Raw genomic sequence first — 27,380 nt, 5'->3', positions numbered from 1 at the left:
AGGCGGGCCCCCTGGGGGCCACGCTCCCCAGAGAGCTGTGCTGGCAGGGGCTCTCCCCACTGCGCCCCCAGGCAGCCTGTGTTCTGGGGGGAGGGCTCTGGATGGGCTCAGGCTCTTTGCTGCCCACTTTCCCATGGCCCACCCGCTCCAACAGCTGCCTCCCGACAGTGCTGCGATGCTGGGGGTGCCCTGGACAGGCAGAGGTGGGGGGCTCAGCCAGCTGCAGTGTCCCTCAGAGAGCAGAACCCCCCTTCCCTGCTCCACCGAGCAGCGTGGGGGGTGGGGGGAAGCTCTCCTCTTCCTGCGAGCACTGCCGGGGCAGCGGTGAGGATGCGCCTGCAAGTATCCATCACTAATTAGAGGGGTCTGCGCTCCTGCTGCTGGTTTGGGGGTTTTCTTCCTTCCAGCCACAGAAGGGGAAACTTGTGCCGCGGCGCCGGGGTGGCTGCGCGGGGACAAGCCTTTTCAGCAGGCGCCGAGGCCGGCACACAGAGGAGCACGGCAGCAATGGCTGCCCTCTGCACGCTGGCGCCCACGCGTCTGGGCTGCAGCTGCCTGCAGCATCCCCCACATCTGGGCAGCAGCTGCTCAAGGCGCAGAGGAGACCCCAGAAACTGCAGCTACCGCTTATGCCTTAAAAGCCAGGAGGGTGATGCCTGGCAGATGCCGGTGGGAGCTTCTCCTGCTACCTCGTGCCAGGCCACCCGCGTGTCCCGAGCCAGGTCACTGCGCGAACGACCCGTGATCTCTGCCGCTGCCCAGCGTGACACAGCAGCAATGCGTTTATTCACTGTTAAAGGGAGGGGCACCACCACCAACAGAAAAAGCAAATGTACACAAGAAAAGTGACTGAAGACAGTCTGGTGGCTTGCGGTGATGCCAGCAGCTGGGCCGCCCTCTAACAAAGGAGCGGTCCCGCACGGAGCGCCAGCAGTCACTCCCGGAGCAGGCACAACCACGCCGAAAGTAGGACGGGGATCAGAGGTGTGCAAACACCGGCCAACAGCGAGCCCTGCTCCCTGCTCCCTGCTCGGACTCACGCTCCCGGGAACCTGCTCTCGGAGAGGTATGAAACCCAAGGAGCTACACAGACACCGCGATAGCCAGCCTTGGAAAGGAGACACCGCGTATTTCTTGCAGCGTAACCAAAAGAAGCGAGGTGCTCTGCAAGGATAAAGAGAATTAGCACGGGTTGGTGCTAAGGGCACGCGGGTGTTAACGATGAGAGCACCCGCGCAGGCTGTGGCAGGGCAGCTCGGTCTCACAGACACCCCCAAACCCCATCCGGCACACGGTGCCGCCGGCTGTCGGGGGGGCAGGGGGGGTGTCACACAGCTGCTTGAAGGGAGCCACAAACCCGGTGGGGAGGAGTGTTCAGTCTGGGCTAAGCATCCCGGAGGTAAAGCTGTCTGGTGGTGAGCTTCCCGCTTGGGGAGGATGATTTGCTTGGGGAGGATGATTTTCGGGGGCGATTTGCAATTTCAGAAGTCTTAGCATCAGCACCAATTAACCACCTCCCCCAGCCCCATCTGAGACCCAGATGGGAGGCATAAGCCAGCCTGTCCCAAGTCTTTTGGCGTTTGCAACTTAAATATGGGAGCAGACGCCAGGAAGAAATCGGTTTTGTTTTCCTGAAGAGCCACCCCATACCCTGCAATCGGCGTTTACAGCACGAAACCCCCGTCTGCGTTACTCCCCAGTGATGCTGCCAGGGTGAGCTTTCTTCATCGTATTTTGGTATTGAACTCCTGGCTAACTCTTAATTCACTGTACGAGGGAGACAACTAGGCTATCCGACACTGCTGAGACAACTCAAGCGACAAACAACTCAAAGGTAACAAAAAGACTGGGAAGTAATACAGAAACGTGACCTAGCTGTGAATCTCCTGCCTTTTGGTTGCTTATGACGGAGGTGTCCAAAAAACAGAGGTTGGGAAAAATTAAGACATCCTATTTACAAGTTCATATGCACTTAAAATACATAATTGAGCCCCATTCCTCTGATAATGCACGTCGTGCACCCACAGAGAGAACGTAGCTTGAATGGTCATAAAAAAAAATCTTCAAAGTTTTTTTTTTTCTTAAAAAAAATAAGTTATTTTAGACCTGACAAATCACTTGCCAAAGGGAAGCAGCTGTTAAACAGAAGCAGTTACTCAGTTATACAAGGGCAAAGAAAGCATCAATCAATGAGCTTTAGAAGCTTGTATAACGAAGGAGGCAATTTCAAAAGCTTTTAAGAAACTCACTCTCCAGCTAACGGTTGTTCGCCAGCTTTCAGTGTGCATCAGCCCAGGTTTAAAGCTCTGGGGTTTGTAACCGTGCCGGGCTGGCCGACGGCAGGGTGCTACACCCTGCGCGTAAGCTTCTGCCGAGGGGTGGTGGATGTGAACGTGCTGCTGCAGACTCGCCGTGGCACCTCGGCGGTAAGTCGGCGGCACGGAGCCAGCCCATGGGGGGAAGGCAGCGTGGGGCAGGGGGAGTTCAGCCGGGACTCCCCTCCCTCGCCATGGCCGCGTGGGGTTTCACACCACCGCTCCTCCCGGTAATGTTTCTGGCTGGCGAGCACCCGCGGGCTGGCGATGTGGTTTGTAATGCTCAGTGAATTCATTCCTCTCCCCTGTCCCGTCCTCCCCAGGGCTCGTTGCTCTGTGTCCGCATCCAACCACAGGCGGCTTGGGACCGCTGCAACCAGCTCCTACCTGCACGGGGTGGAAGCGCAGGGGTCAAGTCCCCCTCCAGCTGCCAAGGTCCAAACCTGGAGCCCAGGTCCAGATCGCACTGCACCGGGGGAGGAGGCAGCTCCAGTCCCCCGCCCCCTCTCCCCGGGTCCAGGTGAGATGCTGGCTGAGCCACGGTCCTCGGAGGAGAATGGTAAGAGCTGGGTGCGGGTTTTCTTGCTGGGGATCTCTGTGGGCGGACGGAAATGGTGAGAGTTTCATTTCCCCATGCTACAGGGGCGAGGGGGCGGGGAGGGGGTGTCCGAGGAAGTTCAGTCCATCACAGGACAAAAAACAGGATAAGCACCACCAGCAAGATGATGAAGAGGACGATAATTGCACACCACTGCCGTCGATCTGGAAGGAAAAGGAAGCATCAGTCTTCCTGCTTTAATAGAGAAGAAAAATCGGGGGAGAGGTTTTCTTCACTGTACTGCTAGGAGCTCAATTTAAGCTTAAAGAAGCTACAAAAAGCCAAAGCAGCAGCTCCTCTGGCAGCGTGCCCCACTGCAGTCCATGGGGCAACAGCATTCCTCCTCCAGGACACACGCATTTTTGGGGACAGCTGTGGGAATTTTGAGGCTTCTCCCCAATTTCAAACAAACTTGATTGGCTGGGTCAAAAGCAATCAGGAGGAAGAAGCAGAGAGCTGCTAGGTGTTGCTGTTCAGTCAGGGAGTAACCTGTTTGCTGAAGGAACAAGAAGGGGTCCAGTGAAAGCTGCCCAAAAGAGCTCTGCCAGGAAGAGCTTGTGACAGCTCCACTTAGGAGAGTGCCAGGAATGAGGTCTCCCCTGGATGTCTTTACACCTTGCTGTCCCCATGCATGTTTTGCAGAAGCTCATCACTGCATCACCTCTGAGAGCTGCTATCTGTCTGTAGCAGTGTCTGTGACGGTGAGATAACGCCCCTGTGAGATGAGATCACGGTGCAGCAGCAGGGACAGGGCTGCTGGCACCCCGTCCCAAATTCTGGGTACGGTAGCTACCCCAGGAAGAGCCCTGCTGGTCAGCCCCACCACATGCGACGCCAGGGGCAGCAGAAATGCTTTCACAGCTCTCAGAAGCACTCTGCAACGATCAAAGCATTTTTCTCAGAGGAAAAGGGAGATACAAACAGTTTGCCAGCGATTGTGCTGCCACTGGGCTACTGGTGACCCCAAGTGCACCATCAGCACTCCAAATGCTCTCTCTAGGGCCATATTTCCACCACCTCATTAATCCTCCAGCCAGCCTAATCCTGAAGAATACTTCTCCTCCCGACTCGATGCTGCCTCCATAACCTACCCAAGCACCTACGGGAGAGGGGTAACGGAGGAGGCAACTGCTGGGCGCACCGCCAGCGCTCGGAGAGGCAAGGAGGCGGCGGGGGACTTCCCGGCAGGCACGCTGGGTTTCCTGTTTGCTCTGCCCACGGCACCCTGCCAGCCCACCGGCTTCAGGCACAGCCTTATAAGGACTTTTCTTGTGGGTTCAGCCTCCCCCCCCCGGTGCAGAAATCACCTCTTTCCTCTGCCAGCTGAGAGATGTATCTGACTGATACAGGCCTGCAGGCAGGCAGGCACCAGCAGCCTGAGGGCAGGTGGGATTTGGGAAGGGGCTTGCTGCAGGCAAGCATTTGGTGTGGGAGAAGCCACGCGAGGTGGCAAGTGTTTTATGGCACCTTGAAAGCTTTTGTTCAGCAGACAGCCCAGGAAACTGCAGCAGAGCACGAGGCTGCAGAGCTTCCCCTCCTAGCATCTAGAGGGGGATTTTCCCACCGCAGCAGTAGCAGCATAAATAGAAAGGCATCTGTAAATAAAACAAAGGCAAAGGACAGGCTGCAGAGCAGTGTCTGGGCAGGAGCAGCTGCAGGGCTTGGAAGTCTTCCCTCTCTTTCAGGCACCAAGAACTGCTCCCTCCTCTCTGCTTGGGTCTGGGATGGCTGTCGGTGGGTGGGAGCACATAGTGTCCCAGCCCAAAGATCCAAAGGCTTGTCTCTCCCTTTCCAGGACTGGATCCCACTTTCCAGGACCTACCACTTGTCATGTGAGACACTTTGGCGAGCTTCTTCATGACATTATCAAGCCGTGACTGAGTGCTGTCTAACTCATGGGAGAAGTCATCCAGCATCCTGGGGACAGAGAAGCACGGCACTCGTCAGCAAGTGGCACATCCCTTCAGCATTTCTCGGCACGCTCACACACATTGATCAAAACATGAATGTTATCAATGTATCACACCTTGGCAGAGAAAACAACACAGCCTGGTCTCCTGAAAGCAACCAAGGGGGGAAAGAAATCCTGCTGAAGCAGCAGCTCTGCTTTGGTGGAAAGTGGGAAGTCATTTGGGACTCCTGTTGGACTGGTCCCCTGCATGTTCACAGCTGAGCTCTACGCACCCCTGCGAGGTGAGGAGCAGGGAATTTCCTCCTTTTAAGAGGAAAGTCTCACTTACAGTCTCTGATTAGCAGAGACTACTTAGATCTAGGTGCCAGGTTGGACTTTAAATCTCTTTCCTTGTTCAGGACTTGCAGCTGAAGCTAAAATCTTGTTCCAGTCAGGTATCAAGCATGAATGAGATTTGCAATTGCTTTTAAGGTGCTTTTTGAACTCTGCATGGAAGCTACCACCTCTGCCTCTTCCACACAGCGACTGCAGTGAATCTGAATTCTGTAACGAATCTGAACACGGTTCATGTTTCATGAAGCATGGCTTCATGAAGCCATGTTTTGTCAATGCCAAGAGTCCATTTGAAGAGAAACAAGCACATCTGGAATCAAGGTACCAATCAGATTGTCTCCAGCCAGCGGGACTTTAATGCTTAACATATTTCAAAGGACCAACTTCCTTCATCTGGGGTTCTAGAGTGCTTGTTAAACCCTCATTCAGTGGGCAAAAAGTTGTAAAAAAACGCATTGCAGTAGTTACCTACTTGCTACTAGTCTAGCAAGCACTGATGGCTTATGTGATGACTTGGAAGCGGACACACCACAGTAACATGTTTCTACGACAGCAGAACACTCTCATGCTGCAAAAGTTCATACAGGAGGTAGGTGTAAAGTTCCTCCTCTCCATCAAAGTAGATGTCACTTCACAAGGGACATAGCCCTCCAGTCTCTATCAGCCAAGGAGGGCTCTTAGGCATTGAACCCTTCAAGCCTCTGGAAGTGGTAGCTGTTAGCCTGCATAACTGGAAACTATATGCAGTTGTTTGCAAAGGACATGCACTGGGAAAAAAATCTAATTTATATGTAAATGGATGGATGCAAATTATTTTGTGAGCTACCCTTTAACCCTTTGCGTGGGTGAGGGATATTTTTAGCTTTAACTATGAATAGTAGCTCTGTGCTGCGTTTCAGAGCAGCAAGGCAGAGCCAAGAGCCCCCAGGTCAAGCAGTTATCTGTGGGCAGCACAAAACCCCATGGAGTGAGAAAGTGCCCAGTATCCCCATTACACAACACCTCCCTTCCTCATCTGTTCAGTACTGCTGGATGCCTGAAGCAGAGGAGCCAACTGTGTGCCTTAGGGAAGGTCCATAAAAAGGAGAGAGAAGGAAGGGTAAACTGGCAGCCAAGCCTGCCCTAGGTGCAGGCTTTCAATGAGACTGCAGCTGGATCCTTGCAGGCTGCAGTAAGAAACGCTTTCTGCTGCCTAAAATCAAAGGTTGGCTAGGAGAGGCTGCCTGAGAGACTAGTAAATTCAAGGCCCTAACAGGGGTAGATACGCGTGCATGGACTACCAGCTGTGTGGCAGCCAACCCCACACCCCACTGGATTTTTGGTGCTGTGTCTCACACTTACACTGCTTGCTCCTCCAGCTCCCCACCAATGCGCTGGGACATGTTCTTCAGCACTCCAATGCTGCCAGAGACCAGCTCCAACTGCTCATCTTGCTGCTCCACAATCAACTGGGACCAAAGAGAAGGGAAACGGGCAGTTACAGGTCTGCTGCCTCCTGCAGCTGGGTTGGCACCAGCCAATCCAGTGGACAGACACTCACTGCTTGGCCAGCGTCAGCTGCAAGGCCTGAGCACAGCCCTAAGCCACCAGGAACGAGGACCGCATTCCTAAGAAATGTCGACGTGAGAGCCACAGGTAAGCCTCCCCAGCATGGCATCCCTGTGGCACAGCAGGCTGCAGTCGACATCGCTGCAAATCCAGCCTCAGCTCAGCCATGCCCCCTCCCCTCCCGGCTACACCCACCACTAAAGTGACTCTTGAAAGCCACAGGGGCTGGTCACCAAAACCTCCACAAGCCCCGCCGTCCACTGCAGGTATGGCAGCGGGGCACCAGGGAGCCACACAGATGCTGCGCCTGGGAAACATAACCTGGAACCTGCTGCAGCTAACAAGAGGTTAATGTGAGTAAAGGCTGTTGCAGCTTCTACAGCTAAAAATAGCAAGCCTGGCTCTGACTGTGCCAAAGGAATAGGTCTGCTGATGTTTTTAAGTCACTTTCAGGGCACAGTCCCACTAAGGATTAGACTTACCCTAGTTACCTATTTCTGAATCTATTTATCTTCCTAGAGTCACTAGGTAAAACTCATCTGAGCCGGGGCATCATCTACTAGCTTTAGTAGAGTCTGGCATCTCCAAGGAGCTGCCTGTTTAAAGGCCCATGTTGAGTGGGGTGCTGCACGTGGGTCTGCACCTCCGGGCGAACTGCCCCTGCAGCGGGGAAGCACCTCGCCAGGGGCTCTTGCAAAACCCATGCACAGGCTTTCTCACGAATGTCCTGTTGACAAAGGCAGGAAAAGGAAGCAGGCATGTGCTCCTGCTTCTAGCCTGTTCTGATGAAGATGCACACCAACAACAGCAAACATCAGCTCATTTTTTCAGCTTAGGGGAAGCCGCATAAGAGAAACAGGCTCTTTTCTGTTTGCAACATTTCTGCTTTTCCAAAGATTTCAGCAATCCCCGTCGTATTAAAGCTTAGTGTGCTACATCCTTCAGTTCACATCGTTTGCCTTCTGCACAGAGCAGAAGACTCAGGCCTCAAGGGTTAAAAACTCTGCACCAGGATGCATCCAAGGCTGTGGTGTACAGGAAACACATGCACAGGTATATACGGCAAGCAAAGAGGAGGGCTCTTGGGTCCCTGGATCCAGACCAGCCAAAGACTGAATGTTTTTTTTCCTTCTTACAGCCTGTACCTCATCCCCAGCACTCATTTGGCAAGCAAAGGTATTTAGTCCGCACGGTGCCAGCTGCCTTACCTGTTGTTGAGCTTGCTGCTCCTCGATGAAGTGTGAATTTGCTAATTGCAGCTCCCGGTCCAGACGGCTGTATTTGTCAGGACCAGAGCTCCAACTCTGACTCCCGCTTTCTCCCAGGAGTGCCTAAACAGATGCAGAGAGCCCTTAGCAACACCCTTGTATCTGCTTACAGCCCGTCTATACAGGTGTAGGGGGAAGGCAGACAAGGCAATGCTCCCGTACACACGCATACAACATCCTTTTCCTCCTGCTCTAGTGCTACTCAGTCAGAGTGGTGTTAGGAACTAAAACGACACGATGCCAAAATGCCAGCCTGGGAAGTCTCTGCAGCATGATATTGCAGATGTGCCTCTCCAGCAGCAGGAGAGCTGGAGTACGACTGACAGACGGTACGCACAGGAGGTCTGCACAGCACAAAGGACTGGCAAAGGTCTGCTCGAGAGGCAGCACTGCATGCTAGGACACATGAGCTGGGATGTATCCCGATACATTGTGCTAACAGATGTATAGCTCGAACTGAGCACGGTACTGCTAATGACAGGGGCTTAAGAGGGTCTGGATAAAGTACTTAACCAGTTAAGCTGACCATAAAATAGTGTGGTATTTCGCAGTGCTGTGTGCTCATGTTCTTTGATTCAGGTTACCTGTTCCTCCGGCGTACTGCTCAGTTGCCAGCATACAAGATCACACTTGCTTACAAGCTCTACAACCTGAATGGAGAAGGTTGTGCAGAGCCAGCAGGGACATGGCTTTCCAGCCAAGTTAAATCTCATCCCTGGAAGGAGTATAACATGAGTGACAGACACTGGAGAACGAACACGGCCCACAGGTGAGGAGCTGCACCCTGCAGCACTATGAATGGGTTAGGGAACTCTGCCCACCAGCGTGGTGGCAAGGTCGACTTGTAATGAGACCATCTTGCAGCTTCTGGTCACGGGCAGGAGGGGATGGCTGAGTATTTATGAAGAACAGCAAGACAATGACCAGGCTGCTGTGGCAAGCAAAACCCAAAACAGTCTCTGCAGTTCATCTGCCTTGCAAGGTTCAAGGCGGAGTGACAAAAGCCAACGGGCTGACTGTGCAGGAAGCCAGCAGGACATCTAGCTTTGTCTGCCCCTGAGACACTAAGCAAGCTCCTGGTTCTCTCCAGTTTGTGGCAACTGCAGCTACTGCTTATTTAGCGTGGTGTGCTTGTTTTGCTGCAGCTTCAGCAGGAAGGCCTGTTTGCCAGCCTTAGCCTGTGAGGGTCAGGTTGCCACCAGCCAGCCTCTCGGACACAAAGGCACGCTGGAAAAGCTTCACGGTCTGGAGGAAGGAGAGGAACTGGGGAAGGGAGAGGAAGACAGCAAAGGGAAGTCGGTTTTCCTGACCAGATGTCACTGCACGAGCTGGGCCATATGGTCTCCCGCAGCTAGCAGGAACTTCACGCAAAGGAAAACAGCAAAACACAGACACAGCTACAGACTTGTTTGAGCAAGGGTGTAAGGGACTTCGCTTCTTCAAGTGTTTGCCAATCATGTCAATTATCCCTGTAGCAAGCTCAGGAATCAGCTCTGTGCTTCTCAGTAGCTTGTTGCAATTTGTCATTTTTGCCACAAGTGGCAAGACTGATGCCACCAGTTAAGTTAAATCATACGAAGGATGAACCGACTTTTACTGAGGCAGCTCTGCGATCTCCTTACAGCCTCCTCATCAGCTGGGAAGAAACACAAGCTGCATCTATTCCTATTCCTTAGATTACAAATACAGACAACTTGAGACTCCTTGAGCTTCTTCCATCTTCTTACATGGCTACCTATTACACAAGGCAGCTGTGTGAAAGGATATTGCAGCATTTTGGCTCCTAAATACAGCAGAGCGCAGGATTACATTCACTGACATGGATTCTGAGTCCGTTCCCCCTGAGGAGGAGGGAGATTCCCCTTACTGCCAGATGATGCAACACTGACAGTTGTACACAACCAGATCTGAAGACAGACAGATGGCAAGTGCTGATTTACTGCTTTGAGAGGGTGGCAGCAATGTGCCTGTGAGAACCAGCTCTCTCAGGTCAGCAGAACAGACACGGTTCACACACAGCTTTGCTGCAGCATGCAAGCCCCTTCCCAGAACAAAGGCTTTTAACGGGATGAGTTACAGACAGGATGTATATTGTAATAACAGCTTTTACAGTTTTGATCAACGCTATACACTACCTTACGCCATGGGGCCTTGGAGTAAGTGAAAATGTAAGTTTCACCTAACATGTACCTTAAGACAACAGCTGGTAGAGCAAATAAATCCTCCTCACTCCTTCAAGTACCAAACAGCCGCTGCATGCACTCAACTTGCCTGTTTCTGGTTCTCACCTGCCTGTTTTTTCTTTCAGCCAGTGCTTGCATGGAGGAGTTTGACATCTGATCCTTCATTTCCTGTTTATTCAACAAAAGAAGTGGTATGTAAGCATTGGATTTGAGGTGACAAGCAGTTTCAGGGTGCTACAGGGCTGTCTATATCTAGCAAGGCTTCTTTAGGGGGGGTGAGGGAAGGGAGGTTTTCTTTGAAAATGTACAGTTTTAAAGAGTCTAGAAAGGTATTGTAGAAAGCTTCATCACAGTTCATTGTTTTACTAATACTAGAATCAACAGCAATGGGATATTTTGAAAATATTCCTTATTTACTGCACATTTTGTTCCACTACAGCCAGAAACAATTTGCATAACATTTAATATTCCCATTGATAGACTGTAAGAAAGAGTTATGTTCCTCAAGGTCTTAGAAGCCTGTAAGCCTCTGTACTTTATTCCCAGTTGCATCTGGTTTTATATTGCACAGTATGAGGCAGACTTCCTGTCCTGTGGCCGTCCTCTCTGACTATGCCTACATCTTCTCTTTCACCACTTAAGTTTTGCTGTTGAGTTCCTGGAGATCACTAGCCACAGAAGGCTCCCCATCACAACATAAAGTTGTCTAGTTTTCACAGGGTAGGCTAGCAAATAGTCAATATGATCTAGCAGAGGTTAATCCACCAGCACAGTTCTGATGTCACCAGAACATTTAGGTATATTTTACTGTCCAGAGATGTGTAATAAATCACCCATGAGCATCAGATCCCACTCGATTACTTCTCACCAGCTAATACGCATGCTGCTGTGCGTCAGGAATTTCCCCATGGAAACTGGAAGTGGGCTGCAAAATGCCACTAATGAATTTCATTTAACAGTAAGAAACATTGCTCCAAAACCCATTAGCCAGCACTTTTCAGCCAGGAAAAGAGGACCATAGAGCAGGCTTGCCTGATCCTGTGGGTTTGGGAGTGGACCACGTCGAGGGCAAGGCAGTGAGCACTTGCCTGCTACCCGGAGCCAGCGCGGTTTCAGGATCCCTTCCCACGCAGCAAGCCTTAGGAACTGCATCCAGACCACAGGACTGCAGGTAGGGTGCATGCTTGCTGCCAGCCACAGCAATGCGTTTTGTGAAGCAGGAACATCGGAGTCATGAGGAACAGCAGAAACTAAGCTAAACTCAGTGTAGCTATTAACAGGGAGAAAACTTCCTAACTATCAGCTTGTTACCAGGCAGCGAAGGTTTTGAGAAGATGCTTCGTCTCTATTTATTACCACCAAGTTGTTAAAATTCTCTTTTTGCTTCTAAGTGTGAGCTTAAACACCCAAAAAAAATCTCCCTGAAGTTAAAAATAAATCTAGTGGTTGTTTGGTAGAGGTAGGAAGCTGCAGTCACCATGTCAATAACACCAGGCTTTAACCACCTGTCAGTGTTCAAAGTGGACTCCCTGTTTTTGAAAACTAGTGCTACAATAGCACAGGACAGTTGCGATTTCCTTCAACTCTGAAGGGAAGCTCTAGCCTCCCCTGCATCACAGTGGGATCTTTACTCTTCCTCTCCAGTTACTATAGGTTCCCAGGCTTGCTGTTGTGAGACAGGTGTGAGGACTTAAAGGGCCGCAGCAGGAAAAGGAGAGTATGCCACGGGGGGCACCTGCACCCCTGCAGCCCCAAACCTCTCTGGGCAGCCCCAGGAGGGAGCACACAGGGAAGAGGAGGAAGCCTAAGAGAGAGCAGGTAGCAGGTTTATTCTCTGCTCTCCAGTTCAGCACAGAAACAGCCACAAGCTTTCCTTTTTTAAACCGCCTAATCACTCCCCCGCCTTCCCTACACTCCCACCCCAAACCCACATTCCTTACCCTGACCACCTGCCGTGTGCTCGTGATGAAGGCTTTCCTGATACCCAGCTCCGTCGCATCGAGGTTGAATTTCCGTGGGTTTGCCTCAACAATGCGTAGGCAGTGAGTCAAGGAATCCCCATTAGTGGTGGTGGGTACGCACACAGATCGACAAACCCCAAGCGTGCTTCAGCGGGGACCTACCAAATGGCCATTGCGATGTGCTTCTTCCCAAAATTTGATTAGCAACATATGAAACACTGGAGGAAAAAACAGGCATAGCAGGAACGCACTGTGCAGCACATGCACCAGTGTGAGGTTTCTCTCTTGCTTTTTATTTTTTTTTTTTTGTTCTCTGATGCTGCACAGCGCTTTCAGGAGTGTTCAGATGAACACAAGGAAAAAGGAGTATTTCTGGAAACCAGCCTGGAGTATGACTGACTACACAGAAATCCAAATTCATACAGCACACAATAGGCTTTCTGAAACAAAGCATCTTGGAACATACCTTGTCAAAAGGAAAACAAAACAAAAAGGCAAAAGGAAAATCCTTTTGCTGAACACACTTGCCTTAATTTCCCATCTGCACTCTGAGGAAAGCTGATGTAAATGCAAAATTTGACCCCAAATAGTCCTGATTTCTGCAAAAAGCAACTACTGGCAAGCACTGGTACTCAGCCGTTTAGTACAACTTGGGAAATGCACACCCCTACCTCCAAAGGACCACAGAAAGGATATTAATTGTTTCATCCAAGTCTTCCAGGTCCCACTCGATGCTCCGCAGATTGTTCCTGAGCTCATTAGTGGTCCAGTCGATTTCTTCTCTTGTGGCGATGGAGGGATCTTGCAAGAGCTCTGTCCACCTCTGGAAGAGCCCCTGGGCGGTGTTCACAGCTTTCTGCACCTCCCTGCAGCCAGGGTGATTAAAGAGAAGCAAAGGGATTAACATCAGTTGCCCTACAGCAGTCACACCAGGACAGCGCTGTGCCCAGCTGAGCAGCCTTCTCCCAAACATCTTTCCTTCAAACAAGTTTTAGTATACTTTGTAAAATAAGGATTTGCCCTACCTGCTGGACAATCCTGTCTGCACCACAAAGCAATGAGCAGCAACTTACAGGTCAGCTTGAAGGGACCTATTTCTTTAGGGCAGTTTCTGTTAAGTGTCACACAGGCAAGCCAGGGCAGAGTGTCTGGACAAGGCACATCTTTGGCAATTAATGTTTTGCATTCCTCTCAACAGCTTTCCTCCAAAGCCTCTTGACTACCTATGTCAGATACCCTAAGGGCACACAGAATTACAGGAACTGTCCCCACAATACAGCCAGGCAGGCTGTTGAGTGGAGCACTGTTTATTTTAATTCAGCATTTAAAAAATACACAGCTCTACTATGCTGGCTTAGGGAACAGAAGTCTTTTCTGCTGCTCTAAGCTTTTTGGAGATGAATGCATTCACAGCACGGGAAGGTAGGCTTTGCTGACAGCACTGAACACTGCTTTGCTGGTTTGGGGCAAGTGGGTCTGTAAGTTTGGGTCATGGTCCATCACCGTGGCCATCTGTATTTACAAACTCTGTGGTCCTGAGCTGTGAAGCCCTCCCCCAGGTTCATGGGGAGCCAGAACGAGGGATGCAGACGAGATCAGACTTTCTGGCATGAAAGGTGGCCACCACGCAAGCCCAAGAGGTTGCACACAGCATCCACGTTAAGATGCAAGTGTTTATCCCCAGTGAAGGAAAGCAGGTTATCAGTGAGGGAAGCTCAGGACAGATCAACTGAGCGCACAACCTACAGGGGTGCCAGGCCATCAGCTTTCTTTATGTTACACTGTGGCCTGAAGTACTCAACTTTGCTGTCTAAGCTGCAGTCTCTCAACACCCTAACACATGCCCTTCTCTTCTCACACGCCTACGGCTCCGAGTCTGCCACAGCTAGTGCCCTGAAGTCAGCAGCCCGCACTGAGGATCTGGCAAGCTTCATTCCCTCCACTACTTGCTAGCAAAGTTTTGGGTTTGGTTGTTGGGGTTTTTTTTCCTTCATCTGAGCAGGAATTTAAAGCAGACCTGGATATCCTGTGACGGGAGGAGTTACAAACACCAGGAAAGCAAACCAAATGCAACACCGGTGGCTCCACCACCACCAGCCCCTTCGAACCACTGGGTAATAATTAACACTGGGAGCGGCAGCACATCCCTTCTCCCCTCCCAGCCCTTCCTCGCACGGCGCAAGAACTTCTCCGGGAAGTTTGACGGGACGTTTACTCCCCACCCATGGTGACTCCTGTTTTTTCCCCTCAGCACCAGTTCAACCTGGCAGCGATTCACTTTCCCCGGCAGCACCAGCATCCCTTCCCACACCTCTCGCCCTCACAGGGCTTTCCCCACCGCTCCCCTCGGAGCCTCCGCTGCTCCCGAGAGCTGTTCTACTGTGACATGTGGTAGGAGACTGGCCTGCAGCAGGAGCTGATGGTGGCCCTGGGGTAGATCTTGGAGACCAAGGTGCTTTCACCTTATTAGTTACGATTTTTCTTTCCTCCTGCCTTGACCACCTTTGGTTTGTGTTTGCCCGGGCTCGGGGCCCTTCTCTGCTTGCTCCCACTCCCGCCCGCAGTCCAGGCTGCGGTTTCTGCCGCCATTCGGTGCCTGCCCCTCTCCATCCCTCCGGCCGGCACCCCCGGCCTCTTGGTGACACCCCCCCCAAGGGCGACATTTCCCAGCCGCTGCTACCTGGCTCTGACGGCAGCTCTGACTGCGGGGACAGGCAGCCAGGCTGTCCCCAAGCCGGGCCACCGTGCCAGCACCCGCACCTGCGGCCAGGGCCCCCCCCCCGCCTCCCCCGGCCCAGGCCCCGGCCCCGGGGGGCGCCTACCCGGCGCGGCGGGGAGCGCTTCGTGCGGGGAGGCCCGAGCGCGGCCCGGCACCTGCCCGGCACACAGCGCCTCGCCCCGGGGCCTCCCGCGCCCGGCCCTCGACGCCGGGCACCCAGCGGGGCCCACAGACAAGGCGGGGGGGACGGGGACGCCATTTTCCCCCACCCGATCGCCTCCAGAGACCCCCGACCGCCGCTCACCCCGCCCCTCCTCAGGCCTGCCGTGCTGCGGGAGGCCGCTCCCAGCCCGGGGGAGCCCCCCCCGGCCCTCTCCCCGGCCCCCAGGGCGCGGGGTGCCCGCCGGCGGGCAGCGCTCACCCCTTCACCACGAAGAAGGGGTCCTCCATCGACATGGCGCTGCCGCCGCCCCCGCCGCCGCCGCGCGCCCCCCGCCCCGCCCCCGCCGCCGCGCCCCGCCCCCCGCGCCCCGCCCTCGCCGTCACGCGCCGCACGCCTGCGCACACCGCCGCGGCGGGGGGGTGGGGCGGGCCGGGGTGACGTCACAGCGGCCGCCTGAGGCGGGCGGCGCCACGGCGGCTGCGTGAGGTGGCGGCGGGTGCCGGGGGGCGGTCGGTGCCTCCAGGCCGGTGCCGGGCGGGGGTCGGCCCCGCCATGGGGTGTGGGACCGTCCTGGCTCTTCCTGAGGGTTTTTCCCAGGGGCGAGGAGCCGGTGGCCCGCTGGGCCCCGCAGCCCTGCGGTGGCAGGGTGTCCCCTCAGCCCTTGCCGCCCTGTCCCCGACGTGCCGGCTTCTCGGCGCTGAGGAGGCGCGGCCCGGCCCGGCCCGGCCCGGCTCGGCCCGGCTGCTGGACCGGCGTCCCGCCCGGGGCGGGGGAGCAAGAAGGGGAGAGCGACAGGCGGGCTGCCCTGCCCCGCTGCCCTTCCTGCCCGGGGGACCCGCGGGCGCCGCTTCCTTCCCCCTCCCTCGGCGGGGCCGGAGCAGCCCTTTGCCTCCTGGCTTTTGTCCATTCCAGGGCGAGGACCCCCGGTTCCCTCGCTCCTTGCTCTCTTACATCTCTGGGCTCCTTAGTAGCCTCTCCCAGCTGCGAGCACAGACAGCCCTGGGCTTGGGAAACCTGGCAGGAAAGGGCTGGTGCCTGTGCGGCATTTGGCACGTTCCCACTTGGCACGGCCGAGCTGCCGGTGCAGCGCTCTGCGGGATCCCTGCGTTACTCCCACGGGACAGGCAGTGCCTGTTGGTTTTGCGGAGGCTTGGCCAGGAGTAATCCCCCAGATCTTTGCTCCCTTGACCGAAGTGCATGTCCCTGCCTGTGCTTCCCGAATGTGGCTGTGGTCCAGCATCCCTAGCAAAGGCAGTGCCGGCTCGCTGAGGGAACAGGCTCAAAACCCATTTGCAGAGATGCTTCTTCAGCATGTGAACTGGATACCTCGGTTTTGCGATCGCAGCAGCTTTACTCGCTGAGTGTGGGGTGGGAAGGCTGTGGCACATGTAAAACCGGTTTCTGCAGTTTGCGGGGTGAGAAAGCCGCCTCCTGCTCCGGCCAGCTCCACGCCTGGGAACCCGTAGCTTGCCAGCTGTGGTGCAACAGGCAGCAGCTTTAGGGCTTGTGTTTGCTGGCCCTTCCTTGCTGCACCTTGGATGGCTTGTTTCCCACACCAGGTTTTGGGGGGCATCCCTGCCAAATGCGCTGTGCTGAGCACGGTGGGTTCCCTCTAAGAAAAAACAGAATGCCAAAGAGCCACTCAGCCAGTTTGTCTGCCCCTGTTCCCCAAAGTCCTTGTACTGTCCAGAAACTCATGATCCTCTCATGATTTTCACCTGTGCTTCATACCCTTCGGAGTTCCCACCTTCCCCATTACTGCTGTTTCCCACTCTCTGCTGCAGTCCTTGTCTCCTGCTCTGACAGCTTTGGATTTCTTGCTGGGATAGAGAAACCAGCGTGTTTCCATGCAGGGGAAGGAGAGCTTAGGTTGGGCTGGAGCTGCTCAGTGGTTCTGTTTCCTCGTGCCAACAACATCCCAGCAAAGGCCTGGTATTTACTGGGTACCCATGCTGGCTTTCCTTTGGATGCTGCTGTGCTCTGCAGGGACAGCGTTTCCCAATGTGCTGTGCCTTAACGATTCATGTATCGCAGATGGACTTGGAGGTGGTGGGTTGTTCTGCAAAGTGCAGGACACTGTAACTCACCTGTCCAAACGTGCACCCTCAGCGGGGACACCCCTCTGAATGTCATAGCTTTGTTGCTCTGTGTTTGAAGCCTCTGAGGGATTTAGTTGTAGTCGTTGGGGTGCTTAAAGATGTGGTGTATTCTGAGCAGTGTGCTGAAGGGTATCGGGGTTAGATTTGTTCAAACATTTGTGAAAGTCTGTTGTGACAATATGCAGTGCTCTCCTTTCGGTGCACTGAGGCTGCACGGTTCAGCTCGCTCTTGCCAAACATCCCCTGAAACCTTCACTGTGCTGGGAATGAAAAAGGGAAAAGCTCCCATAGCCTCTTAGAGTTACTAGCTAGGAATTTCAGAAAACCTTTAAGAAATTATGTGAACACTTTATTCACTTAATTGAAACTGTTTTGGTTTTTTAATGCATTTGCAAAAAAGTGTAAAGCTTCGTAGAGCTGTTGAGGGCTGAAAGTAAGGAGGTGCTACCAAAATGTAGGGAAGCTGCAGACTTTCCAGGAATAAAACAGCCTTTTCTTTGATGCTGGAAATTAATTTACACGATGTAGTAAATCATTTAGATTTTCATATGAAAGCTGCTCCAGCCGTGCTGCTCTGTATTTTTTAGAAAGGGAGCATTTTTGCAGTTTCTTGTGGAAAGCTCTGATTTTTGGTTTGGAAGCAGTGATGAGTGTTTCGGTAGCTTTTCAGCATGCTCGGCTAACCGATTCCTCCCTGGAAGAGGAGTGCTCGGTGCATGGCACACAGCTGCAGAACTGGTCAGGAAAGATCTGATTAAACACTTCAGCGCCGAAAAGCGCCAACTCATCAAAATCCCAACTGTCTGCAGGGAAGAACTGGGCTCACTGAAACTTTTATCAGGAAAATTTTTGTGGCATGTGTGTACACGCACAGGGGTGTGCATGTGATCCCATACTAGCCTGGTGTTAAGAATATGCATTTGGTGTGGAAGATATGACTTTTCCTCTCGGGAAAAAGCTGGATTGGTTTGAATTTGGATTTGTAGAAGTATAGGGGATTTTTTTTTTTCCCCAGAAAAAGTTTTACAGTTAAAGAAGTGATAAAGCAAATGGGTTTCAGATGCTTTGGTGTTTTTCCTCCTTGTTTGCATTTTTGGTGGAAGTTGTTGAAGGTTTTCAGTGGTGGCTGTAAGAGGAGGATTAAAGCAGTGATAACTTGATGCAAAACATTAGCCTGTAGCTAAATCTTCAGTGCTGTGGTGGGCAGCGAGGTTTTACACCAAACCCTGAGGGTTTCCATCAAATCCTGCCCACTCATGGCCCCTCTGCGCTTGTAACTGGCTTCCTGAGCCTTGTTTTTACAAATCTGTGGGGACTTCACTGTGAAGCACAGAGGGGGCAGAGGACAGGAGGCCTCAGCCTTGCGATAGCATGGTGACCTGATGGCAGCAGCTGTGAGGTGTTAAAAGAAAAAGATTCCGAGAGGTGACTGCTCCTTGCTAAGAAGGCAGCTTGGATGCTGGATGCTCCTGGTCCCATGTGCCGGAGCCAATGGAATGGGTTTCCTTGGGCTTGCAGTTGTCTGGGAAGGAGCAAAGCCTGAATGAAGCTTCTCCTGTGGTTGTGGCTTTCCTCCTGTTGCTGTCTCTTGTGGGCTTTCGTTGTCTAACGAGGTCTGGGTTCATGCCATAGCTGTACCCTTGGGTGGGTTTGTAACAGTGCAAGGCCTGTGTGCAGCAGAAACTGCAAACCCTGACTGGGCAGCTGGACAAAAATGGTAAAAATGCAATCAAGTATGGAATAAATAAGCAAATGCAAGGTGATAATTCATGGTAGGATGCAGGATGACTATTCAGAATACGGGATGTTCTGGAGAGAATTAATTTTCGTCTTTGTGGTGCCTGAGCAATCAGTTATTTAATGGAGATGAAAACAAGAAATTAAATTGAGCAAAAGTGGCATTACTCTCTGCAGGGTGTACCATCTGGGACTGCCTGCTACGGGATGCCAAGGATGCTGAGCGCTTACCCAGACCCAGAAAGAGGTTAAATGACATGAGCAGCGAGGTGCTGAACTGCCAGAGTCCTTGTTACTTTCTTAAGTGGGTGAAATTAGAAGGAACTTTTCTCCAGCAGCCTTTCCCCGTAACCTTCCTCATTATCCCCGTGTCCAGGGATGACCTCGCCAGGGCTCTGGGCCCCGTCACATAGTCAGCCCCACAAACCAGGTGAAGGACGAGGTGGCCAAAGGAAGATCCCTACATGAGGGGAGGAGCGCAGATCTGAAGGAGCAGGGGGAGGTGAGGCCTGCTGGCATGCACAGATGTTTTATTTTGCAGTTTCCCTTGATGGTGGGAGGAGGGATTTGACACAGAGAGGATTTGATCTGCCCTTGCTGCTCTCGTGGGTGGTTGCTACTCGGAGGACTCAAGGTTGCCTCCTGGCATGCCTTTGGACTTTTAGTAAACACTGCGTGTGGTGTGATTTGCTGGCAAGTCCCAAGGACCCCGGTCCCCCCTTTTGTCAGCCAGGAGCGGAGCAGGCAGCCTCTCCTAGGATAATGGCTCCATGGCTCCGGAGCATCATTGTGCAGCTTCCCCATCACGCCTAAGCAGGAAGCACTTGCACAGAGGACACATCTGTGCTCTGGGATGTGCAGAGGGCTGCAGTTGTCATTTGCCCACCGGCTAAAAGGAAGGTGACATTGAGATACAGGGAGAGAAAAAAATAATAATAATTAGGCTGAGACTCCTTTGGGCAGGCAATCTGCCTCAAGGTTTGCTGAACTGTGACTTCAGTTGGCTCCTTGCGGAGTTTGCACGATTAATTTGAGATGCTGAACCCTGTGCTGGGCTGCAGGTGAACACCACCGAGGCTGCCGCCTTCATTAGCAGTTTGCTGGGGAGCAAATTGCTCCAGCGAAAAGCATGAGCTTTGCTGGGCAGCCAGAGGGTTGTCTGCTGGCTGCATCCCAGGGCTGTCCTGCTTCTTTCCCCCCTGGACACAAGGCAGCCTCTGTCTTTGGTGGCACAAGTGGCACAAGACCCATTGCAGGCATATCAGAAAGGGAAAAAAAAATATACAGGAAGGTGAACTACAATAGAAGGGTTGTCTGATAGGAAACCTCTGACAAATACATGCAGTTTTTTCCCCAGGAAGCCAAAACCAGTTCCATAAAACACTGAAAGATGTGGGGCCACATTTTTCCAAGGGAAATGGCTGCCTGAAGAGGCTGATAGCTGGCAGTAGGATTTTTCTACCGCCCCTTCTGTGTGTTTGGAGAGGCTGCTGGAGGAGTAGCAAGATTTGTGATGGGCAGGATTTCTGATGGGTTCAGGTCACGGGTCTCCAAGGCAGGGGAGGGAAATCCCAAGCCAGTGGCTCAGAGTAAGGGAAGGGAAATTTTAAATCATTTGTGCAGTGGGAAAAGGGGGCATCCCAGGTCACCGATGGAAAAAAAAAAAAAAAAAAAAAAAAAAAAAAGACATGTAGGAGGGAGCCCTGCCTGCCTGGGTTATCTACACTATCATCTTTGTCGATGGGAAGGGGGTTTTTAACCCTGGAAAAACCCTTTGCTTTCTAGTACGAGGCTGTGCTGCTGGCTCACACCCCGCTGTGGTTTCAGGGGTGGGTGTCTCAGCACTCTCAGAAGCCGAGGGAGCTGCTTCCTCTTCTTTGGGTTTAGGCTTGTATTGATTTGTTTGTATTTGTTTTGCTTGCGTGTTGTGTTTGGTTTTCATTCGGCAGCGATTAGTGGTTAGCGTTCTTGGCTGTGTTTTGGGATATTTCCCAGTTCTTCTGACATTATCTCCAAGCATGGATAAACCAGAGCAGTTGGGAACCCCACAGGATTCGTTACCAGTGTCTGATTGTGGCAGGTCCATACTGCATCCATGTGAATCAACGTTTTTTCTGAAGAAAAAAAGCACCCAACCACCCCAAACAAGCCTTGTCCTCCTCCTCCTCCTGAGCCCTGTGTAGGTCCCTCACAATTCAGATGTTTGTTACTCCCATCTAGAAATGAACTCGGGCTGAGGATGAATCCACATGTGGAAATGTTCCTCCCTGTCCTGTTTGATGTCTGTCAGCAACCTCTGGGGATGCGCCTGCATCTCCTGGGGCTTTGGCTGTCCTGAAGCTCTGTTTTTGCTGCAGGCAGCTGTTGGTGCAAAAGCTTTTGCCCCAACCCCGCTGGTGGGGGTGGGAGGTCTGGCTGTTTCATTCTCATCTTCTTCCCAGGAAGGGTCTAACTCATGAATCCGGGTGCAAATACAAGAGAGAGGGGACGATGCACTGCAGTGGTTCCAGGACAGCCAAAAGAAGTGATGGATGAACTCAGCCTGTGCTTTGAGTAGACCCTGATTTCACCATCCTACCCAGCGGGTTCACACCTCTTTGCTGCAGCTGGCTTCCCCTCTGTGGCCTGCACATTTGGTGACAGCGAGGGACTGGTGGGGAGGTGGGGACCCGGACAGGCACTGCTGTTGAAACAGGATCTTGCTAACCACATCCTCAGCCCTACCGCCGCAGGTCGGGGCGGCTGCGCTGTGTGCCAGATGGCAGTGCCGGTACGGCCCCCAGCCACGCCGCCACAGCGTGGGCTGCAGCTGGAGGGGATGGGAGGACCCTGCCCCGGCTTTTGCCGCTGTGGCTAGGGATGCAGGCAGCCGGCACACAGCCCCAGCAGCCCACGCTGCCCCGGGCCAAGATGCAGCCGCACGAATCCCTGATGAGCTTCCTGGCGCCGATGTCCTTTGCCAGCCGTCGAAGGCGAATTTCAGTGCCGCCAAAAAACCCGGTGGTGTGCGCAGCCCTCTGCAATTATTATTTGTACCACAAGCTGCTTCCTGCCCCAAGCTGCTTTTATCTCGCATTGTCTTCCTTTCCAGGTGGGGCTGCGGGCTCCCCGCTGCTCGGCCTCTGGGGCTGCCTTCGCCGCCGGCTTGCCGGCCGTGCCGCTGGCTGCAGCTCGCTGGCTGAGAGGCCACCTTTGTCTGCCAGCCCGTCCGCCCTCCTCCTCCTGCCAGAGCTATTTCGGGAAACAGCAGTTGAGCTGGAGGATTGTTAATTGTTCCTCAACCCCCTTCCAGCCTGGTTAGATCACATGCAGAGATTAGAGTGCCCCCGTCACACCCTCTTCTTCCACCTCCTTCTCCTGTATCCCCCCTGACCTGCAGGGATGGGGGGCAATGTCCTTTGTGGGGGCAGATGGACGGACATGAGGATGTCCCACTGTCTGGGATGTCAGCCCCACCGAAGCGATGGCTCCCACGCCGTGCCAGCTGTGGGTATCACCAAGACGCTCTGCTCAGAGGGCAACCCCGGCAGGTCGCCCACCGCCGGCTCAGCTCTGGGCGCAGGCAGGAGCCCAGGGCAGGCAGGAGCCCAGGGCAGGCAGGCAGGCAGACAACAAAGCCACCCCAGGCGCTGACCTCAGAAGCTGCCATGTGACTGCCTCAAACTTACTAAAGCATGACATCAGCCTGGGAGGGAAAGGCAGGGCTGCCACCAAAATACTGCCTGGCTTAAACGGGCTGCCGGGACAGCCTCTGCCTGCACTGCTGCCCTTCCTCTCCCTCCTGCCTTCCTCTTGCATGCCTCCCCCCCCCAAGCAGACCACTACCCCATCTCTTTTCAAAGAGCATGAAGTGCAGGCAGGGGCTGGACAGATGTGATAGCAGGGCTTTGGTGCCCTGGGAACAACACGTGCCGGTGGTTGTTTCTGACACCAGGCATGGTGTTGGTGGGCGAAACCAGTGGTACCAAGTCCTCTGGTGGTGTGCACCTCTGCTCTTCCCTGCTGGCTCTGAGCACTAGTAGGGATGACGGACCGCTTGGTACCCATCCCCATCCTGCTTGTCCCTGGCCAGGGCAGGGGAGATGCTGCTGGCCCACTAGCTCCTAGGCAGGGTAGGTAGCCAAAATGCGGTGACCGGGGAGAAATGGTGCCTCATGCCATTGGGGTGAGGTGGTGAGCGGCAGAACAGGTTGGTCCACTAGGATCCAGGCATCTTTACTCAGCAGAGCTGTATGTTCTCCACCCACATTCAACATTTTGCAGCTGGTGGAGTGGCTTTGCACCACTGCTCTTCACCTGCATCAGAGCTGGGAATATACCCAGCTGAGATGTATCAAACCTTTGTCCTTCTAACTAGGGTCACCTCTGCTGGGGATGCAGGTGCCTGGATCCCGCTGTAAGAGTCGGTCCACTGAGTGGATGGTGACACCTGCAAACAGCAGTCCCAGAGCAATACGCCTGGTGATGCACAAGCCATTTTGCAGGGGCACAACTGAATGCAGTGCCACGGAGAGGGCACCGGTGGTGGGCAGACATGCCGGCTGCGGGCGAGGAGGCATGACTGCAGTCCCAAACATCTGAGCTGAGCCCAGACCTGCCCTGGCTGGTTAGACTGACCCGAGGGCTTAGGCCAGGGTGTTGCCAGCCCTCCAAGGTGCGGGGAGCAGGTTCGGCAGGTCTGGAAACCCTCGGTTCCCACCACCGGGGCTCGCGTCCCTCCAGCCTCCCACGCCGGGTGTGGAGGGGACAGCCTCGCTCTCTGCAGCTGGGAGAGGCTCGCCCCGGCATGGGCAGGGGGAATGCTGGGACCGGCAGTTTTGGCCGGTGTTTTGGCCTTGTGGTTGAGCATGCTCTGGTCTAGTCATTTGAGATGGAGCGTGGCAGGTTTGTGCAACAGGAGGTGGGCATTTTGAGATGTCAGCCCCCAGGTGGACCTGCCATTGTGTTCAACATCAGGGGAGTGGCATTTGAGGTTTTCCAGCTGCATTCGAGCAGGAGGGAAATATGCATTTGGTCTGAGTGTAGAGGTTCTTTGCGGGGAAAGGCTCTTCCTCTGTCAGCTATGCCTTGATGTGGCTGATTCTTCACCTGGCTTTTGTTACTGCTGTGACCAGCTACCCCCTTGTCCTTCCAGCAAGCCAGGACATGGTGGCAGACCCTGTCAATAAAGCGTCACGACAGGCTGTGGCTCTCCCTTTGGGGGGTCTGCAGACTGGTCCCTTGAGAAAAAAACGGATGGAAGCGAGTTGCTGTGTATCAGCCGAGAATGATACTCCAGGGCAGCACATTGAACTTCCTTAATTTTGGTCCCTTTCACTTCTTCCTTCCTTGCAGATGGTGGTTGCTCCTCGGTGGGAGGAGGAGTGTCCCCACTCCAAGCCCTGAAACGCCCCTCGAGCTTTCTCGGAGGCTTCCCTGGTGCCTGGATCTGTGTCTGGGGGTGATGGGTTGTCCCCTGCAGCCCCAGCCACCAGGCTGGCCCTGCAGCTGGCTTTCACAGCTATGGCAGAGCCAGGTAGCAGTTCCCAAACAAAGTGCTCCAGGCTGCTACGGTCTCCATCAGTCCTGGAGATGCTGGTGGCCTGTTGTCCTCCTCCATCCTCCCTTGTAGCCCTTCCTTCCCCCGTTGTGGACATTCCTCTTCTATCCAGAGCTTTCTGAAGGCTTCACTGCCAGACCCCTGGAGCAGATCTCCACCTGGCAGCTGCGCAGGGATGGCTTCCTGCTCCACGCCAGGCCAGATTTTCCTTGAAGTACTCAAAGGTACGCTTCCTCCTCCAGCCAACACCACCAGTTCCTTCTGTGACACAACACGATGTCAGAGACCGGTGCTGAAATTGGGGGAAACATTTCTAACCTGCACAAAACTGGGGTTGCTCTCGGGTTTTGGTGGTTTTAATTTTTGTTTTCCTCCCAGAAATGCTTTAACTGCTTTGGCCAAAATTCCCACTGTTTCCTTCCGGCCTGATCGAGCCAATGTGGGGTGCAGTGAAGCTGGGGTGCTGCAAAATCTTGGGTGCTGTTGCAGCCCTGCCTGCTGTCCTCTGCTCTCTGCCGGGAGGTGGGGCCCACGCGCAGCCTTTGCCGGCGTCGCCGCTTTAAGAGCCACCGCCGCGGGGCGAGCTTTCGAACCCGCTCCCCTGCCTCGCCATTGGCCGGCGCGGGCGCGCGGGGGCCAGGCGGCGGTTGGAGCGGCCGGCGGGGCGCCCTGATTGGTCGGGGCGGGGGCGGTATAAAAGGTGGCCGGGCGCGTGGGCTCGCCTCAGTCGGCGGCGCGAAGAAGCGGCGTGCGGAGGCCGGAGGTGCGGCACGGCTCGGCACGGCTCGGCTTCCCCCGCGGCCCGGCGCCCCCATGGAGTTCAAGCTGGAGGCGCACCGCATCGTCAGCATCTCGCTGGGCAAGATCTACAGCGCTCGGGGCCAGCGCGGCGGCCTCAAGCTGCACAAGAACCTCCTGGTGTCGCTGGTGCTGCGCAGCGCCCGACAGGTCTACCTGAGCGAGCCGGGCTGCCCGCCCGAGCCGCCCCCCGCCGCCTGCGGGCCCCCAGAGGAGGAGTCGCCGCTGCCCCGTGCCGCCGCCTGGCCGGCCGGCGAGCCGTCGCCCCCGCAGGACGAGGCGGCTAGGGGCGGCCCGCGGCTGCCCGGCGCGGACTGCGAGGGCCCCCGGCCGCGGCGCTGTTGCTGCGGCTGCTGCTGCGAGGCGAACCGCGCGGTCTGCGCTGCCGCGCCGCCCCCGCCGCCCCACTGCCCCCGGAAGCGCAGCGCCGGCGAGCGGGGCCAGCCGGGCTCCCCGGTGAAGAAACCCCGCCGCGAGGCGGAGGAGCCGCCGCCCCCGCCGCCGGGCGAGCAGGAGGACATGGAGACGGGCAACGTGGCCAGCCTCATCAGCATCTTCGGCTCCAGCTTTTCGGGACTGCTCAGCAAGGAGCCCAAGGGCCGGCGGCGGGCGCCCCTGGACGGCGGCGAGGCGGCGACGAGCACGACGCCCGCCGAGGCGGCGGCGGAGCCGGGACAGATCTGCTGCGACGAGCCGGTGCTGCGGACCCTCAACCCCTGGAGCACGGCCATCGTGGCCTTCTGACGCGCCGGCCGCGGGCGCAGAGACTCGCCCCCCACCCCCGCCGCGGGGAGGGGGCCCCGGCGGACAGCCGGACCGAGAGGTGATTCCCCCCCCCTTTCCTCCCGCCCCCCGGCCCGTCGGAGGAGGGCGCCCGCCGCAGCGGAGCGGGTGGGCAGCGCCGCGGGGCTCCGGCGCCCAGCCCCGCCGCACCGGCCGGGCGGGACCGCGGGGCAGCAGCAGCAGCACTTCCCCCTTCCCCGCCCGCACCCCGGGGCCCGCCCGCCGGCTCTCCGGTGCCCGGGGGAGGCTCCGCGGCTGCAGCCGGCAACCGGAGGCGCTCCCAGCGGGTCATGTTTTAAGCTTGGAAAGTATTAAGTTTATTAAATAAAGTTTCTATTTTGGAAAGGTTTAGGTCAGAACTATTACATGGTGCTTTTTAAAAGTGTTTATTGAGAGAGACGAAGTTTACAGACGCTCTGACGGAAGGTCCTTCAGCCTGTTTGTTAGGCTTGGTAACTCCCGGTCTTTGTTGTATAAAGGCTTGGGGCTCCCGTAGGGATTTTTGTACAGTGTTCTCCTTCAGTGATGTATCATGTTTTGTATAAAATGTAATTCTACGTGTACGACACGTATTAAATATTTTCAACTGTATAAGCCTAGTCCCTGTTTGCGCCCCCCCCGCCCTTGGCTCGGGGGGAGGAGGGCTGCGGGGAGCTGGGCAGGCAGCAGCCAGGGTGTGGTTGCTGCATGTCTGTGGCTGGATCCACCCTGCCTCGCCAGAGGCTCGGGGTGGGTCGGAGTCCAGCTCTTCTGGGAGCCGGGGAAGAAAGGGAACTTCTGTCAGGGCGACTGGAGGCTTTCCCGGGTGCTCTCATTGCAGCTGCAGCCTCTTCCCAGGGCTGGAGCTGATGCGGCGTTTGAGGTCTTGCTCAGAAAGTACCTAATGTACAGTCACTCGGTGGGTGGAAAGCAGTTGCTAAATCCCCGAAGAGCAGCTGTGTGCAGGCCGGCCCGTGCTGCGGAGGCCTGTGGCATGGCAGAGCCGAGGGCTGGCCTCCAGCTTTGCTCGGAGGGTTGGGGGCCTGTGCGCGGATCCCTCCCAGGCACAGGCTCTGCCTGCAGCCAGCTACTGCTCTGCCAGAAATTAAGTGCCTCCTGTTTGCTGTTACTTGCAGAATAGTTAAAATGATGAATATCAGGGCGCTTTTTTTTTTTGGCACTTTTTTTTGGTTTTCAATTATCAGTAAAACTATAAGTGGGTTAAAGTTCCTACTCTTAGGGGTGTGGAGAAAAGTTTGGCCTCCGCTTCACAGTGACTGGAGTGCCTCAAGGCATTGTAATTAGACTGAATTGTGGGGGAATTTTTTTTTTTCCTGCTTCTTGCTGGGAGATGCACTAGAGGCTTCTCTGCTCCTAATTAATGAACTTTTCAACTGAGGATTGCATCTCTTGGGAGTAAAGAAAGATGTTTGTGTGCTGTGAAA

The 27,380-nt window shown here is 54.7% G+C and overlaps 2 protein-coding genes and 1 long non-coding RNA gene across 7 annotated transcripts; 2 read left to right on the top strand and 1 right to left on the bottom strand.

Moving 5' to 3' along the window:
- Positions 1–73: 73 nt before the first annotated feature.
- On the bottom strand, positions 74–15,355 carry STX6 (syntaxin 6). 5 transcript variants are annotated; one of them, XM_037404331.1, is made up of 10 exons: positions 15,259–15,355; positions 12,815–12,984; positions 12,098–12,192; positions 10,263–10,325; positions 7,915–8,037; positions 6,500–6,606; positions 4,736–4,830; positions 3,028–3,077; positions 2,703–2,910; positions 914–1,164 (listed from the first exon to the last, which is right to left on the bottom strand). In XM_037404331.1, exons 1-10 carry the CDS (start codon positions 15,291–15,293, stop codon positions 1,037–1,039), a joined length of 1,074 nt encoding a protein of 357 aa, XP_037260228.1. In that variant the 5' UTR covers positions 15,294–15,355; the 3' UTR covers positions 914–1,036. The 5 variants fall into 5 exon arrangements, with proteins under 5 accessions (XP_037260229.1, XP_037260227.1, XP_037260228.1 ...); XM_037404330.1 differs by lacking the exon at positions 4,736–4,830 and having other exon boundaries at positions 606–1,164; XM_037404333.1 differs by lacking the exons at positions 914–1,164; positions 4,736–4,830 and having other exon boundaries at positions 1,868–2,910.
- Positions 6,613–7,934, top strand: LOC119155528. The gene is made up of 3 exons (XR_005106747.1): positions 6,613–6,793; positions 6,973–7,759; positions 7,845–7,934. It is a non-coding gene; the product is annotated as an uncharacterized LOC119155528 (long non-coding RNA).
- Positions 15,356–25,086: 9,731 nt separating the features above from the next.
- On the top strand, positions 25,087–26,547 carry IER5 (immediate early response 5). The gene has a single exon (XM_037404714.1). The coding sequence runs from the start codon at positions 25,189–25,191 to the stop codon at positions 25,915–25,917; it is 729 nt and encodes a 242-aa protein (XP_037260611.1). The 5' UTR covers positions 25,087–25,188; the 3' UTR covers positions 25,918–26,547.
- The last annotated feature ends 833 nt before the right edge of the window (positions 26,548–27,380 follow it).

Source organism: Falco rusticolus, chromosome 11, assembly GCF_015220075.1.
Source record: "Falco rusticolus isolate bFalRus1 chromosome 11, bFalRus1.pri, whole genome shotgun sequence".
In the NCBI taxonomy this organism is placed as follows: Eukaryota; Metazoa; Chordata; class Aves; order Falconiformes; family Falconidae; genus Falco; species Falco rusticolus.
This window is presented reverse-complemented; position numbering and strand designations above follow the sequence as displayed.

Excerpts from the sequence above, each read along its gene's own strand:
- STX6 (XM_037404330.1), bottom strand. The coding sequence starts at position 15,293 with ATGTCGATGGAGGACCCCTTCTTCGTGGTGAAGGG. Across the intron at positions 10,326-12,097 it reads GCACACGGCAGGTGGTCAGG|GAAATGAAGGATCAGATGTC; the intron begins GTAAGGAATGTG and ends TTGAATAAACAG. Across the intron at positions 6,607-7,914 it reads AGCAGCAAGCTCAACAACAG|TTGATTGTGGAGCAGCAAGA; the intron begins GTAAGGCAGCTG and ends CTTTGGTCCCAG.
- IER5 (XM_037404714.1), top strand. The coding sequence starts at position 25,189 with ATGGAGTTCAAGCTGGAGGCGCACCGCATCGTCAGCATCTCGCTGGGC.